The 14,407-nt window shown below is 46.9% G+C and overlaps 1 protein-coding gene across 17 annotated transcripts in view; it reads left to right on the forward strand.

Annotated features, from left to right (window-relative positions):
- Nucleotides 1–14,407, forward strand: part of RIPOR1 (RHO family interacting cell polarization regulator 1) — a 98,321-nt gene that overhangs the window by 82,418 nt on the left and 1,496 nt on the right. For 10 of the 17 annotated variants that reach the window (XM_083626439.1, XM_083626437.1, XM_083626426.1 and 7 more), the window contains 9 exons: nt 2,679–3,380; nt 4,517–4,632; nt 6,705–6,885; nt 7,740–7,875; nt 8,589–8,750; nt 9,880–10,038; nt 10,903–11,099; nt 11,767–11,850; nt 12,174–12,264. In XM_083626439.1, coding sequence (XP_083482565.1) covers nt 2,679–3,380; nt 4,517–4,632; nt 6,705–6,885; nt 7,740–7,875; nt 8,589–8,750; nt 9,880–10,038; nt 10,903–11,099; nt 11,767–11,850; nt 12,174–12,264 — 1,828 coding nt within the window. Of the gene's footprint in view, nt 1–2,678; nt 3,381–4,516; nt 4,633–6,704; nt 6,886–7,739; nt 7,876–8,588; nt 8,751–9,879; nt 10,039–10,902; nt 11,100–11,766; nt 11,851–12,173; nt 12,265–12,850; nt 12,915–14,407 lie in introns of all 17 variants that reach the window. The other 7 variants (XM_083626431.1, XM_083626429.1, XM_083626436.1 and 4 more) reach the window with 1 other exon arrangement.

Here is a 14,407-nt window from a genome sequence, read left to right on the forward strand (position 1 = left end):
GTCCTAGTTGGGAGAACTGTAGCTTTCCTAAGTCCCACCAACTAAGTTTGTGGCTAAGATGTGGCTAAAAATCAGCAGCCTCCTGGATCGCAGCTCAGACTTTTAGCCACAATGCTATATGAGATGGAGAGATCTTCAGAGCAAGTCCTACTTTGAACGTATTGCATTAAGGCATGCGGGAGAAGTGGAGGGGTCAACACTTGTTCTCAGTACAAGAAACCTTAGTTTGTCAAGTCAAGACTTTTGCATCTGAACCAGGCCTCTGTCTTGAGCTGAAGAAGTTGAGGAAATTAGTACAGGAAAGGAGAGGACAACATCTGGTTGATAGGAGAAATGTCAGATTATTTTTTTTTTAAAAAAATGCATTTATATCCCAGCATTTCCTCCAAGGAGCTCAAGGTGATGTGCATCATTCTCTCCCTCCTCATTTAATCCCCACAAGAACCCTGTGAGGCAGATTAGGCTGAGAGGCAGTGATCTGCCCAAGGTCACCCAGCGAGCATCATGGCTGAGCGGGGATTGGACCCCAGGTCTTTCAGGTCCCAGTCTGAGACTCTAGTACCCTCACACTGGCAGATTGATCAGTTATGGAAAGCAGAGTGGTCCTGATTGCCAGGGAGAAGCACCGGCAGATTGTCTGTAAGGCAAGTGAGTCTCATGTTGTAATGGAGCTAAGCCCTTGGTGCTGACCGTTGCCTCTTTCTCCGCTCAAGAGCCTGCCACGGGAGGCTCCCCACAAGCACAGGTGGGCCTTGTTGGACATCTTCCGGGAGACTTTCCTAGAGAGGCTGCCGCGGAGCTGCTCATGCAGCGACGTCTCCTCAGTGCAGCTCGGCACAAGGGCACCTCGGGGCTGTGTAAGTGCTGGCCCTCTAGCTTAGCCTAGTCACCTGATGTAGATGTAGCTGTGCTCTGTCTCCCGTGTGCTAGTCTGTGGTTCCTGTTTCAAGGCCTGAATCAGAGCTGTGAATAAGGCAAGTGGATTCACTGCAGAATCTTGCCTGTCCCTCTGCCGCTTTGCAGTAGTGAGCAGTGGACTTCCCCTGTCTTCCCAGATTGTGGTGTTTTGTGGCGATTGTGTGCTTACTTGCTGCTGCCCCTGAAGGCAGGGTGCGGATCATACAGGCTTTTGTCTCCTGCTTTTTATAGTAGTAAATTTCTTCCTCACACCAGTTTGCCTTCTGTAATATACCAGCCTTCTATGTGCTGCCCATATTCATCATATGGCTGCCTTCTGGTGGATTTGGTGGCTGAGGAAGAGCTGCCTCCCTGTAGGCCAGGACTTGAGGAACCTTTGACCTTCCAGTTGATGATGATGAACTCCAACTCTCATCATCCCCAGCCAGCATTGCAAATGGTAAATTATGATGGGAGTTGAACATGTGGAGGATGACAGGTTTCCCCTCCCTGCTCTAGGCCTCCCAAGCTGACGTGTGTGTGTGTGTGTGTGTGTGTGTGTGTGTGTGTGTGTACGGGCTGTAGCTCAGTGGTAATTCAGATGCTTTGCCCAGAGAATGTACCAGGTTCAATTCCTTGCAGCTCCAGGTACAGCTGGGAATGTCCCTTATCCCTGGCAAGATGCTATCAGTAAGTGTAGACAATACTGAGCTAGATGGACTATTGGTCTGACTCAGCATGAGGTGGCTTCCCGTGGTCCTCTGTGTAATTTGTGGTATTTCCAAACTGGAGCAGGTATCTCAAGAAAGGAGGAAATGTAACCTTCAGGGAATTGTGCAACATTCCTTCGTCTGGGGTGCTACCTGAAATAAACAGTGATTTCCTCCTTGTCTGCCACAAAGATTAGCAGAGAATTGGCATATAATTTGCCATGTGATTTGTCACATGTGGCTCAGTGCTGGGGCCTGGCAAACAAACAAATCACTCGTGTGTCTCATCTTGGCTGCAATTCCTGCCCTTATCCATGGGTGGTGGATGTATAGAGGAGTGGTGGAAGCTGTGTAAAGAAGCACAAAGGGCTTTGAATAGAAAGGGTTGGGCTGGAGGGCTGGAAGCCAATATCCCTCCAAGCAGCCTGTTAGAGAATGGTTAGGGGCTGAAATGTTTCTCAGGTGCCTTGCCATCTTGTCGAGGGCACCTTGAGTTGTCACAGCAAGCCAAGAACAGGACAGCTAGGAATGATGGCCCTCCTGGCCAGTTCTGGATCCAACCCCACTTGCAAGGGAGGTTGATTTAACTGCCCACAAGTAGCTGGGCTGCTGCCCTGGAGTCTTGTCTCCAAGACTGTTGAGACTTGAAGCAGACTGCTTTTGTCTGGAAAGGATGCAGCATCACACAACCTGGGCAATCTGTCTTCTCCAGTGGGGAGCCGAGTCGCAAAATGATGACCAACATTTTGCACTTCCTGCTCCTACCAAAGTCTCTGATATCCAGCATCTTTCCACCCAAAGGGCACAATCTCCCAAGTGTCTGTTGCTGGCCAAGTGAAGAGAGTGGGAGCTCAGTTGCAGCCTGGTATAACAATGGAGCTTATCATGGGGGTCAAGGGGCACAAATAAGGAAACTTCAGTGAGCCTGAAGAGTAAAGGAGTGGGGTGGGGGGTGGAAGGAAGTGATGGTGTTATGCAGGGGTGTAGGCAGTGATAGATGTTTCCATGCTTGCACACATGCACTATGCTCAATGCATCCCTCGTGTCTCATCTATGGTGCATTCTTTCCAGAACATGTTGCGGCAGCAGGAGGAGCTTGAGAACGGGGCAGCCTGGTCCATCTCTTCAGAGTCTTCGGATGATTCCTCTAGCCCACAGCTGTCTGGAAGTGCCCGCCATACACTGCCCAGGCCTATTGTGCAACCTGCAGTACAGGCAACTCCGCCTGCCATAGAAATTGCCTTTACGCAACCCGAGGACAAAGAGCCACCAGCCGTTCGCGAGGAGGTGGCTGTGGCTAACGGACATGTGCCCTATGCTCGGACACTTAGTCAGATCAGCGAGGCTAGTGTGGACCTGCCATTGGCAGAGGAAAAGGAGTGCACTGTCCCCAGAGACTCCAGTCCCAGGGACCTGCCTCCACTGGAAACGAACTCTTTGCCCCAAAGTGCAGGTTCAGTGCTGGACACTCAGATCATAGAGGCTGGAGAACAGGAGATTGAGCCTGATGGGGCCACTCCCACTGTAGAAGGGACTGAGGACACAGCCTCCCAAGCCCAAGAGGTTGAACAGCCCAAGCTTTCATTGAGCCTGCCGGTCCCAAAGGAGCTTCAGCCAGTGGGACTCTTGGAGCCACCAAAGCCCAAGCCTGTGGACTGTGGGCTGGAGGAGGCCATCAACTCACTGGCCTCTGCTCTAGATGACTACCGAGGCCAGTTCCCTGAGCTACAGACCTTGGAACAGGAGCTCAAGCACCTAGAGGAGATTCTCTTGGTGAGTGAGAAGGGGGTGAAGAAGACCATGGCTGGGGGGAGGACAGCATCCTTGGATCTGTGTATATTTAGAGCTGTAATAAAATGTTTTAACCAAACTTTGCTGAATTCTGGAACTTGTGTGAATTGTGCAAACAAACCTCACTTTGTGCATATTTGCTTGTTGTTTGCATAATTTGTGCCAACCATAGGGAAGAACAAAAGAATAATTTGTTGGACCCCTGAAGCCTCGCTCCCTGACCACTGTAAATCCTTTCTAGTGTTCCCACCCTGTCTGGTGAAGTTACTGTTGCAGATACACATAAGCAGTTAACAAAATAGCAATATGTGTATATAACAAAAAGAAAACTGAGAAACTACAATGTAATATAATCCAATGCAATGTAATATAAAGCAGAGCTATAATACAGTATAATAAAACAAGACACCCTCTCCCCCCCCCCCCCCCGGAAATGTAACAACAGTTTTTGAAGCACATTTAGAATCCGGGGTCCCCTCCTTTTACATCCTCTTGCTAAGGTGCATCCTGACTAACAGAATCCAACACTCAGCCCACAAACAGATACACATAGAAGCCAAATTCTGCCTTACATATAGAAGCAAAAAAAATATGGTATGTTCCTTCTTCCCAGCATCCTTAAGTGCAACCTGAAAGCTGCATGGCACCAGAGGAAAATGAGACTGAATGTTTGCCACCTCCTTCCACATTCCATCTGTGGAGATCAGATGGAGGTTCCCTGGCTTCACTCTCAGCCAAGTTTCTCCCTTTCTCCCCCACCCCTGGGCCAGCCAGCTTTGTTTACCATCTAGCCTGTTAAAGGGTTCTGGATGATAAAAGCTTGCACACAAGTTTTGTGACATTTTGGTTGTTCTGATAAAAGCTATTGCCCAAATATTGCTTTTGACATTTTTCTTATGCTTTTATACTTATGAGATTAGAAGATGTCCCCTCCCTACAACTTTCCCCTTAGAAATTGTTCAGAGTTTCTCACTTCTCGAAGCTACAGCGGCTGCAACCACAGAAGCACAGGTGATCACAGCTTGATCTCATGGCCCAGAGTGTTTTGCTGGCAGACATAGGAAACAGCTGCCAGAGTGGACAAAGTGATACTTGTTTTCTTTCCCCTCATCCCACAGCAAAAGCAGGGTGTGTGCCTGAGCCGGGCCTCCAGCACCAGCCTGACGGTAGAGCATGCTCTGGAGAGTTTCAGCTTCCTCAATGCTTCTGATACAGAAGATTCAGACGATGATGGGTGAGTGAGGCTGGGATAGGTTACTAGGGAACTCAGTGTAGGCTGCCAAAAGTTAAAGTGGGCATAAGCGGAACCCCAGCATGTTGGGATTCCGATCTGTATGAGAAGTGAGGACAAAGTAATATTCAGTTTTATAGCGAAAAGTGATTGGAGGCTTGCAATGCAAAGGGGCAAAATTAGAAAACCCCTCATCCCAAAATGATGAGGTGTTAACTGAAGAAGGTGTGGCCTTCCAGTTCCTGCTGGACTACAGCTGCCATCATCCCAGACCATTGGCTGCGCTGGCCAGAGCAGTTTGGAAACTGGAATGCAAGTACCTTTGGAGGGCCACAGGCTTCCCATTCCTGAACAACAGGAGCCTGCAAGCTTTTAACATTCTTGGCTAGCATGTGCCTGCCCTGGCGCTTCCTCACACTACTGAGGTTCTACAATTTTGTCCCAGGTGGTTATCCTGGAAGAGCATCTGTCTTCCAGGAACAAGGAATTCTGGGGAGGTCACCTTCTTCCTCTGTAGCAGCAAAAACAACAAATATACCAAGGCACCTTAAAATACTAACAGGTTTATTATGGCACTAAAGTACACAAAGTGTTTCTCCCACAACACCCCTTTGTTTAACCATCTTTGATGAGATGACAAACTGCAAATTCTGGCTATTAAATAACAGCCTTACCGTAGCTTTAATCAGGTTGACCAGCTTCTGTATTCTCTAAAGGGCCTTGTCTTCTCCAGCTGTGGCCTAAAAGTATATTTTCTCTCACACTCTCCAAATCCATCATGGGCGGTCAAGTCCTCTGATAGCACTGGTGACCCTTAACATGGTAAAAGCTTCATAGGAGCATTGGAAGGTGCCTCACACAAAGTGAGACCCTTGTTCCAAGTTGCTTTGTATTGTCTTTGCTGATTGGCAGCAGTTCTTCAGGAACCTCCTGTGTTCAAGTGCACCACAACTGAGCTGCAGCCTTTTCCTTCATAATGAACAAACTTCTGTATTCAGGCATAACCAGGAGCATTGTACAGAAAGTCCAATGTGGACGTAAAATGGGAATATATTCAGATTTTTCAAACCTATTCTTTTTTTTTATTTGTATGAATATTACTACTACTTTTTTGGAAAAAAACCTTGATTAAATGTGGGCCAGATAACACTGATTCATTGGCCTACCAATTGGCAATGCAAGTTAGGATGAAACAGCCTACGGCTGTTGACTCTCCTCCAGTTTATTTGTGTATCCTCTCCCTGTACCAGAACTTGAAGGGAGCTCAGAGGTCTTTATCTCAGGATACTTGGTTTTTATAAACAGGCCCCCACAGTTCAGGGATAGTTTGGATTCTTAGTGGCTCCCTTGTCTGGCTGGGGCTCTGTGTTTGCTCCAGGCTAATGTCTCTGCTTGGCACGCTAAGAGACCCAGATGGACTTTTCCCACAGTGCCGATGCAGCTGCCGGAAATGAGCCTGGCCTGACAGGTGAATTCCAGCAGGCTGTGCTGCAACAGTGCCACTCAGCGGCCAGCCCTGGATATTGCCAGCAGGAATCTGTTCTCTTCCAGCCTCTGTAGAAAAGTAGACCATTGCAAAAAGGGGAGTGTAAATGTCTTGGAGCACAAAGTGGATAAAAGTGTTCAGGAGTGCTCTGTTGAGACACTGGCAGTCGAAGTTGCAGTGCTCACTCGACTAGATCCGCAACCCAGTTAAGGATATGATAACGGAAGAGGGTTTAAAATCAATGGATTGATTTGTGTTACTCCATTCAATTTGCATGTTGGGTAAACATTTGTGAGGCAAGAAGTATATGTTCTCATTTTCAGAAAAATCTTCTGCCAGATTAACGGGGAGACACCTTTTTCAGTTGATTAAAGTTTGTTATATATTTGATTTTGCCAGTTAATCCAAGTAGATATCACAGCCCTAATTCAGACCTGTTCAGGAGCTTTTTGGTGTTACATGGATGCTGGGACAAGCCGAATCATACTTTCAATGCATTTCAATGTTCAGGGGTTGACAGAGTGAAGAAAGTTGGGCTTGCAAAGGACTGGATCCCTGCTAATATCTTCCCTGCTGGCTCTTTTCACAGGAAGGCTAGCAGTGCACAGCCTGCACCCCTGGGCAGGGTACCAGGACCCAGTGAGGCTGTTACTGAAGACACAGCTGGGTGCTTAAGCTCAGAGGGTGGCTCAGAGCCCATGAGCACTGGCAACGAGTTCCTCGACAGGGCCTTGGTCCTACACCTGAACCATTGCAATCGCTTGCTGCTGGTGAGTTCACAGTGAGGTTTCAGTGAAGAATTGGCTATGTCTTTCATTGTGCAAGATGATTGTCCTTGCATAAAAATGAAGATCAGGAGGGTTTGCAAGAGCTTAAAAAAAAAAAAAAGGAATAAAGCCAAATAAAAATACAATACAAATGCACATTTAAAAAAGCAGTACTATGAACAGATTTTTTTTTTTAAAAAAACACCCAACAGCCACCCACAATGAAAACCCTGCAAAGCCGTTTGAAGAAACATAAGAAATAGGTGCTAGGCAAAAACTTGGGGAAAGCATTGTATGGTTGGGGCTCCACAATGGAAAAAGGCTCTGATAACCAGCCAGCAGGAACACCTGGAGCAAGGCCCTGTTAGATTAGCTCAGTAGATAGGCAGGTTGATACCAAAGGAGGTCCTTCGATAACACTGGTCCCAGGCCTTTTAGGGCTTCCTCATTCAAAACCAAGACTCTGAAATCTAGATGACGATGATGAACTACAATGCCCATCATTCCTGGCCATTGGCCATGTTGACTTGGGCTGATGGGAGTTGGTGCCCAACAACATCCAGAGTTGGTTCCCACCACTAGAGGGAACCTAAGACTTGGCCCTTACCTTGGAACTCCTCCTCCTCCTCGTCTTTTCTGACCATCCTGTCAGTCGGACATCACTCAAGTTGTTGAGTCCCAGCTTTGATGCCAGGCCTGCCCTTCTGTGTTGTTCTTGCACATGATACCTAACCAGGGGGGAGTAGCTACTTGTACTGGAGCCTTCCCTTAAAAGGGCTCCCCATATGCCCTGCACAGTATGAGCTGAGATTGACCACCTCCACTAAGAATCTTTCCCACTTGTATCTGATTCCTAGAAACTGGGCACTTTTGGGCCCCTCCGCTGCCGGGAAATGTATGCACTCGACAGGCTGGCGAGGGAAGCACAAGTCCTGGAGATGGTCTGCCGCTTAGCAGAGGAGCGAGCAGGGACAGCCAGCTCTGCTGAGGAAGGTAAGGAAGAAAGAGGACAGATGTGGAATGAATCTGGGGTTAGCTACACCAGTACCGGAATTGGCACTTATTTGCAGGATACAGTGAGAAATAGAATCCAGGGAGGCGGAGTCAACTGTTCTTCTACAAAGGGTGTCTGCAAATATACAGCAAAGCATGCAGCCAGGCTGTTTGTCTTTCTTCCATAGGGTAAGGTTGGCTTCCTGCTGCCTTGTCTTTGTAAGATACATTTATACCTGCAATAGTTGTTAGTTTTGCCCTTTCTCCCATGCTTTGTTTTTTATATTTAAAAAGTTTTTTAAAGCATTGTGTCTGCCTTTATTCAATGTAACATTCCCTGAACCCCTTTCTTTAAAAGAACAGTTTTTAAAGAGTTGTAAAACGAAATTGAGAATGGGGGAGGGAGGAGATGTTGACCTTACAGCTGCTAGCCAATCAGAGTTGTGCACAGCCACTTTCTGCAGACCTTTGCAATTTGAGCTCATCGTGCAAAGGAATGGGTACAGCTGACCATAAATATGGTGAGTGTACTTTTAGAGCATTGCTGACTGCTGTTTTCAATGTAAATTTGTATAGGATACTTTGCAGGGGAGGGAAAGAGAGACATTTGTGGAGCTTCTAAGAGTAAGACTGGTTCGGGGGGGATGTTCCTCCTGGTGTTATTACCATAACCAGAGGTCTAAGCTGTCTATGTTGTCTTTTTCTCCTCTCAGTGGTAGAGTTTTCTTCATGGAAGGAGGGAGTATTGCTCTTCTGGGACAACTGTGTGGTCATGCCTAATCTATACACCTGCCCTGTAGAAAAATTCCTGCAGACACTCAATTCCCAGTATGCGGCACGAATCAACGAACGCCAGCAAGGCCTGGCAGATCCAGGTGGGTGTGACTTTGGACGCAGGACAGTACTTACTATATGCTTTACTTCTCTCTCCACTGCCCCCAATTTCATCTTACAATCTGCAGTCTTTTTTATATTCTTTGCAATTCAAGCATGAACCTGCACATTGTGCACATCTATGCTTTAGCTAGTGATGTGGGATGGGCAAGGGGCTGATACCTTGACTGCTAGAAGTCCTCCTCAGTCCCATTCCAGCTTTGATATTCCATAGTATCATACAGTTGGAAGGTACCTTGGAAGCTATTTAATCCAACCCGAGTTTACCACTTCATAAGGCAAATTGTTCCACTGTTGCAATGTTTACTTTTAGGAAGTTTCTCCTAGCACTTAGCTTAAATGTGTTTCCTTGCAATTTCCACCCATTAGTACTAGTCCTGCTCTCTGGAGCAACAGAAAACAAGGCTGTTCCATCTTCTCTGTCACAGCCCTTCAGATATTTGAAGACGGCTATCACGTCTTCCCTTAAGCACACCTGTGTCTTTCAGGCATTCCTCATTCCACTTGGTTCCCAGCTTTATGTTCCAGCAGGCATGGCTCATATTTCATGTTGTCAGGGGTCCAGATGCTTGGGATTTTTAAATGAATGAATCTGGGGGTTCCCCGAGTGCTGAATTCTGGGCCAAATATCCATTCCTATGCTTGTGCAGTATGCTTCTTTTATGAGGAAGGTGGGTATGGTTAGAGGACAAGGGTCGTTTGTGATGCCCTAAAATTCACTTTCATAAAGGAGTGACTCCTAGGGAACCTTTGAGCCGTTCTTTGCCTTAGACTTAGTTCAGCATTTTTTGTATCGAGATATGTTAAAGACTGATTGTACTCCAAATAACAGTATAACTGACCCATGATTTGTTTGTTGGAGTTGACTATGATTGAACTGTTGAGGGTGGTGGCAAAATGAGTGTAACTCAGAATGAACTCCTCAAAGCTTTATTCATATCCAAAGAGTGAAGCCACCCCAGAGCTTGTTCCCAGGGACTGTTCCCAAGTCCCTACCATACTCCAGTCCCATTCAGAAGCCTGGGTGTAGTTGTAAGACCCTTGTCATATGATTGGTACATCTACCAAGTATTTGGGAGCCACCTTGACGTGTTTTTTCCCCTGCCACAGTGTGTGTGAAGCTGGTGGAGGAGTTTCTGCAACGCAGACTGCCCAGGCGCCAGGGGAGCTGCCAGGCTGAGCAGATCACTGTTTTCCAATACTGGAGCCACTTTGAGGCTCTGCCTGTCTTGACGCTGGACTCTTACATCATGGAGTTGGCGGAGGAAGGTATGTTGTGTGACTTGTGAAGATTCATGGAGGGTTCCCACATGCATGTTGTGATGCCAGATAGCAGCAACATCAAGTGAAGACTTGCACATGTGACCATACCTCTTGGCTCACATGCTACTTAAAGGGTTTGATCATCACCCTGCCCATCACAAGGGCATTTTTTAGGGGAGGCTATTCCTTCTACCTATTAGAAGCCACATAAAGGGATTCTTACTAAATTTGTCCTTAAGTGACTCAGGAGTTAATGCCATTCGCTGGCATTGTAATTCCTGCTTGTAGTTCAAGCAGATGCAACTTGCATTTATTGGAAATGTCGCAAATTATGGAATACTTGAAGTTAGCAATGACCAGCGTACAAGATGACTGGATATATGTATATTACCATCCATAATATTGTGCTATGTTAAATCATTAATATTAGCAGAGGATGGAGAAATGATACTGTACATCTTATTGCTGCAGTTAGAACGACTGTTAGTCAAAACTGGAAAAAAATAAAGGTTCCATCAATTATAGATTGACTATTATAAATTTGGGTTATAATGTATATGCATGATGGGAGTAATTTTAAAATGCTGTAATGATTTATATATTTGTTTTATGCATTTATTTACTCGTTAATTTTGGATTGCTTAAATTTAAAAATTTCAGGGTTGTAGCCAACCAGCTTTCACTCAAGAGTAGACCCAGAGGTCTATCTATTTCAGTGAGTCTAAGTGGCACTAACAGTGGATACAATAACCCTTTGTGTCTGGTCTTCAGCTTTCCCAGATGTATTACTGAAAAGGAGTATGTAAATGAACTTCATAAATAAATAATGATGTAGCTAACCATGGAGCTGGTTCTGCCTTCACACTATAGTGCTGCTAGCACAGAACCTGAATTCTGATGACCAAGACGTGGTCCTGAAGGCCCTGAAGCGCGTTCCTGAGAGCCGGCTTCGTAAGGATGGGCTGAAAGCCTTAAGCCTGCTTCTTGTCGAAGGAAACAGCAAGGTTGTCGGGGCCGTGTCAGCACAGTTGCGCAACCTGTCAGAGAACCCTGGCTTCCGGGAACGGGTAAATATCTACTGTGCTGGTCCTATTGTTAGGAGGGGATTTATTGATCAGGAGATAGCCTGGTTTCAAGTGCAGCTACACTAAACGTAAAGGGTAAAGGGACCCCTGACCATTAGGTCCAGTCGTGACCGACTCTGGGGCTGCGGCGCTCATCTCGCTTTATTGGCCAAGGGAGTCGGCGTACAGCTTCCGGGTCATGTGGCCAGCATGACTAAGTCGCTTCTGGCGAGCCAGAGCAGTACACGGAAACGCCGTTTACCTTCCCGCTGGAGCGGTACCTATTTATCTACTTGCACTTTGACGTGCTTTTGAACTGCTAGGTTGGCAGGAGCAGGAACTGAGCAACGGGAACTCACCCCGTCGCGGGGATTCGACCCGCCGACCTTCTGATTGGCAAGTCCTAGGCTCTGTGGTTTAACCCACAGCGCCACCCGCGTACACTACAGATTGCTAAAGCATGTTGGAAGCAATTAAACTTTCTTGATTCCTCCTGAATAATTCTGGGAGTTGCAGTTTCATGAAGTAGCTGAGAGTGCCTTATTAGTCATTGGTTGCTGATTTCTTAGTTGGGTGTTTTGTTTGTTGCCACCCATCTGTCTCAAGAAACAAAAGATGTGTGGTGTACAGAAAGGGGGCACAAGCAGGCTGACTGATGTGTCTTTCCCAGGCCCTGGTCTGTTACCTTGAGCAGCTGGAGGATGAAGAGGTGCAAACACGGATTGCAGCCTGCGCAGCTCTGGGCTGCCTTAAGGTGAGGGCTAGATGGAAGCTTTTCTCAAAGGTCTGCTTTTAATATATTTACTAACTGACATTCAGGAGTTTTCTGGATGTATCTCACCCTCTGTACCTGATCATTTAAAACAAGACTTTGTTGTATGGAAGGGAGGGAAGCCTTCTTGGCGATTGCACACCACAAGGTTTGGTTGAGCAACTGTCGGGGCTGCAGTGGGCTTCAATATCCAGTATTTGTGTATTGGTCCTCCACCTTATTTGTAGCTTTGGGTTTTGGGGTTCCATTTAGAGAAGGAGCTAAAACTTGATAACATCAGCTTCTTTTACATTTCCCTCCAATAGGCCAAGGAGAGTATTGAGCAGCTGGTGTACTTGTGCCAAACGGACAAAGAGGCCGTACGAGAGGCAGCCAAACAGAGCCTAATGCTGTGTGGTGAGTGCCTTCCCTTCCCTTGTTTTCAGACATAGTTCTCTCCCGTCTCACCTGGGCAGGTGGCTCCCTTTATGACAGTGGTTGACAACCATCAAGGGGGACATTCTCTCAGGGGAATCCATTGGGGCTAAAGTCAGCAGTGTGCACGGCCAGAGCCTGAGGTGGGTGGGGCTACCTTTTTCATTCTTTCTCCCTCCCCCCCTCTTGCTACTCAGCAGGCCATTCAGAAAGAGACAGATCACTTCTTCCAAAAATTTAAACCAGTAGGTTGCAGAGGGCTTTGGAAACCAGGCTAAAGGCTATAGGCAGCCCACCCTGCCGGTTATCCACTCCTGCCTTGTGGCTTGTTGAGGGGTGGGGTCTGGTTCCATGTGGTGCTCACTCTATACTAGATGGCTAGGCAGAACTCCTAGCCTGTTTGGCCATAGATTTATGCTCTTAAATACCCCATACCTATTCCTTGCTAGTGTTCACAGCATAGGACAGAGGACCCTCTTGGCCCTACATTGCTGCTCACTTAGTGAGAGTTGACATGGAACATTGAGAGTGGAAAGCACTAAGCAGTTGTTGTTTATCATTTTGTTAGATGGCACTGAGAGAACCATCTGATTGGCTAACTAGACTTCCGGGTCGTGACAGCAGCTGCACAGGTCGGGATGTGTTGGCCAGTCCATTCTTCCCCCTTCCCCCTGTGCTGCATGCTTTATTGGTGTCTCTTGTCCTGGACCCTGTTGGTCTTTATCTTGTCAGGTCTTTTGTCTCAGCTCACTCCTCCTAGTGCGCTTGTCTTCTGGCTGTGTCTTTGTCACTGTTGCAAAGGGAATGGCACACCTGTTGAGGGGCTATGATCCAGATTACATAGGAATTTGCCTTCTGCCAGGTCAGACTGCTTGTCCATCTTGCCCCAGTATTGGCTATTCTGAAGCCGCAGTGGCTCTCCCGTATCTGGCTGTGGTTTTCCCATCACCTACTTGTTGATCTTTCCACTAGAAATGCCAAGCACTGACCCCTGGGATCTTCTGCATGCAAAGCAAGTTCCACTTTCCTACCCAGACAGGCCTTTTAGATCAGGGGCTTGGCACTAACAAGAAGCGTGTAGTTCATCTCTTCCAAATGAAACCTGCCTTCCCAGCTAAAGGTGTCTTGTTTTTAAGAAGCTCGAAACACCTGGAAGATGAAGGGCTTCTCAAAGGTGCACTATTTAGGCTCCTCCTGCATTCCATTAGTGATGGGCGACTAACTTCTGAGAGCTGAAAGGGGTATAACTATAAGGTTAGGGTGATGGCCTGTTGATGTCTATGTTGTCAGGAATGACAACATTCTTGTCGTAGGGCATATTTCTTTGAATTTCACCCTGGGGTTTTCTGCTACCAATGGTGGGTAAAAAGGCCTCTTGCCCCCATCCCTGCATTAGCCAGTTACAAGGCCAAGCACACCCATCACTGAGCAGGACATCCTTCACAGCAGCTCTCTTGAGAGCTTGTGCCTACACCCTTGGCTTCCCCTACTGTTCATATGCTGCAACTGCAGGCCCCAGATTGGGAAGATAAGTTTCAGGGGGAAGCTTGAACACACACCAACCGTTATCACTAGAAACTAGGAGCCCAGGAATCAGCACTGGCACAGAGCTGGTTGTATTTGTTATGGAGTGGGGTGAGATCCACAGGATCTGGCATGGCACCCTGTAAATTTTCTAAAATGGAATGAAATCTGGACAATAGTTTTTAATAATTTAAAAGGTTTTTTTGTGGGGATTTCACCGCCCATTTCACAGACCCACTAGCAGACCATCAAAGTGCAGCAGGAGGGGATTATCAGCAGTTGCAATGCCACAAAAACTGTGTCGATCCAGGTGCCTGAATGGGGGGACCTGTTGCAATCAGGTCCTGCTTGTGGAGCTTCTCGTGGGCATCTGGTTGGCCACTGTAAAAACAAGATACTGAGCTAGATGAGTCATTGACCTGATCTAGCAGGCTCTTCTTATGTTCCCTTTCAAGTTCTGCTTAAAGCAGCATGCCTGTTGCGGAGGGTATTTATTTACAAGTTCTAAAGTACTGCAAACAAGCAAAGATCAGCACAGGTACAAAATGAAGGGCAAATTCAAATAGAATAGTGCAGTCATGCGCCAATTTGAACATGCAGA

The sequence above is a fragment of the Podarcis filfolensis genome, assembly GCF_964270895.1.
Source record: "Podarcis filfolensis genome assembly, chromosome: 8".
Taxonomy (NCBI): Eukaryota; Metazoa; Chordata; class Lepidosauria; order Squamata; family Lacertidae; genus Podarcis; species Podarcis filfolensis.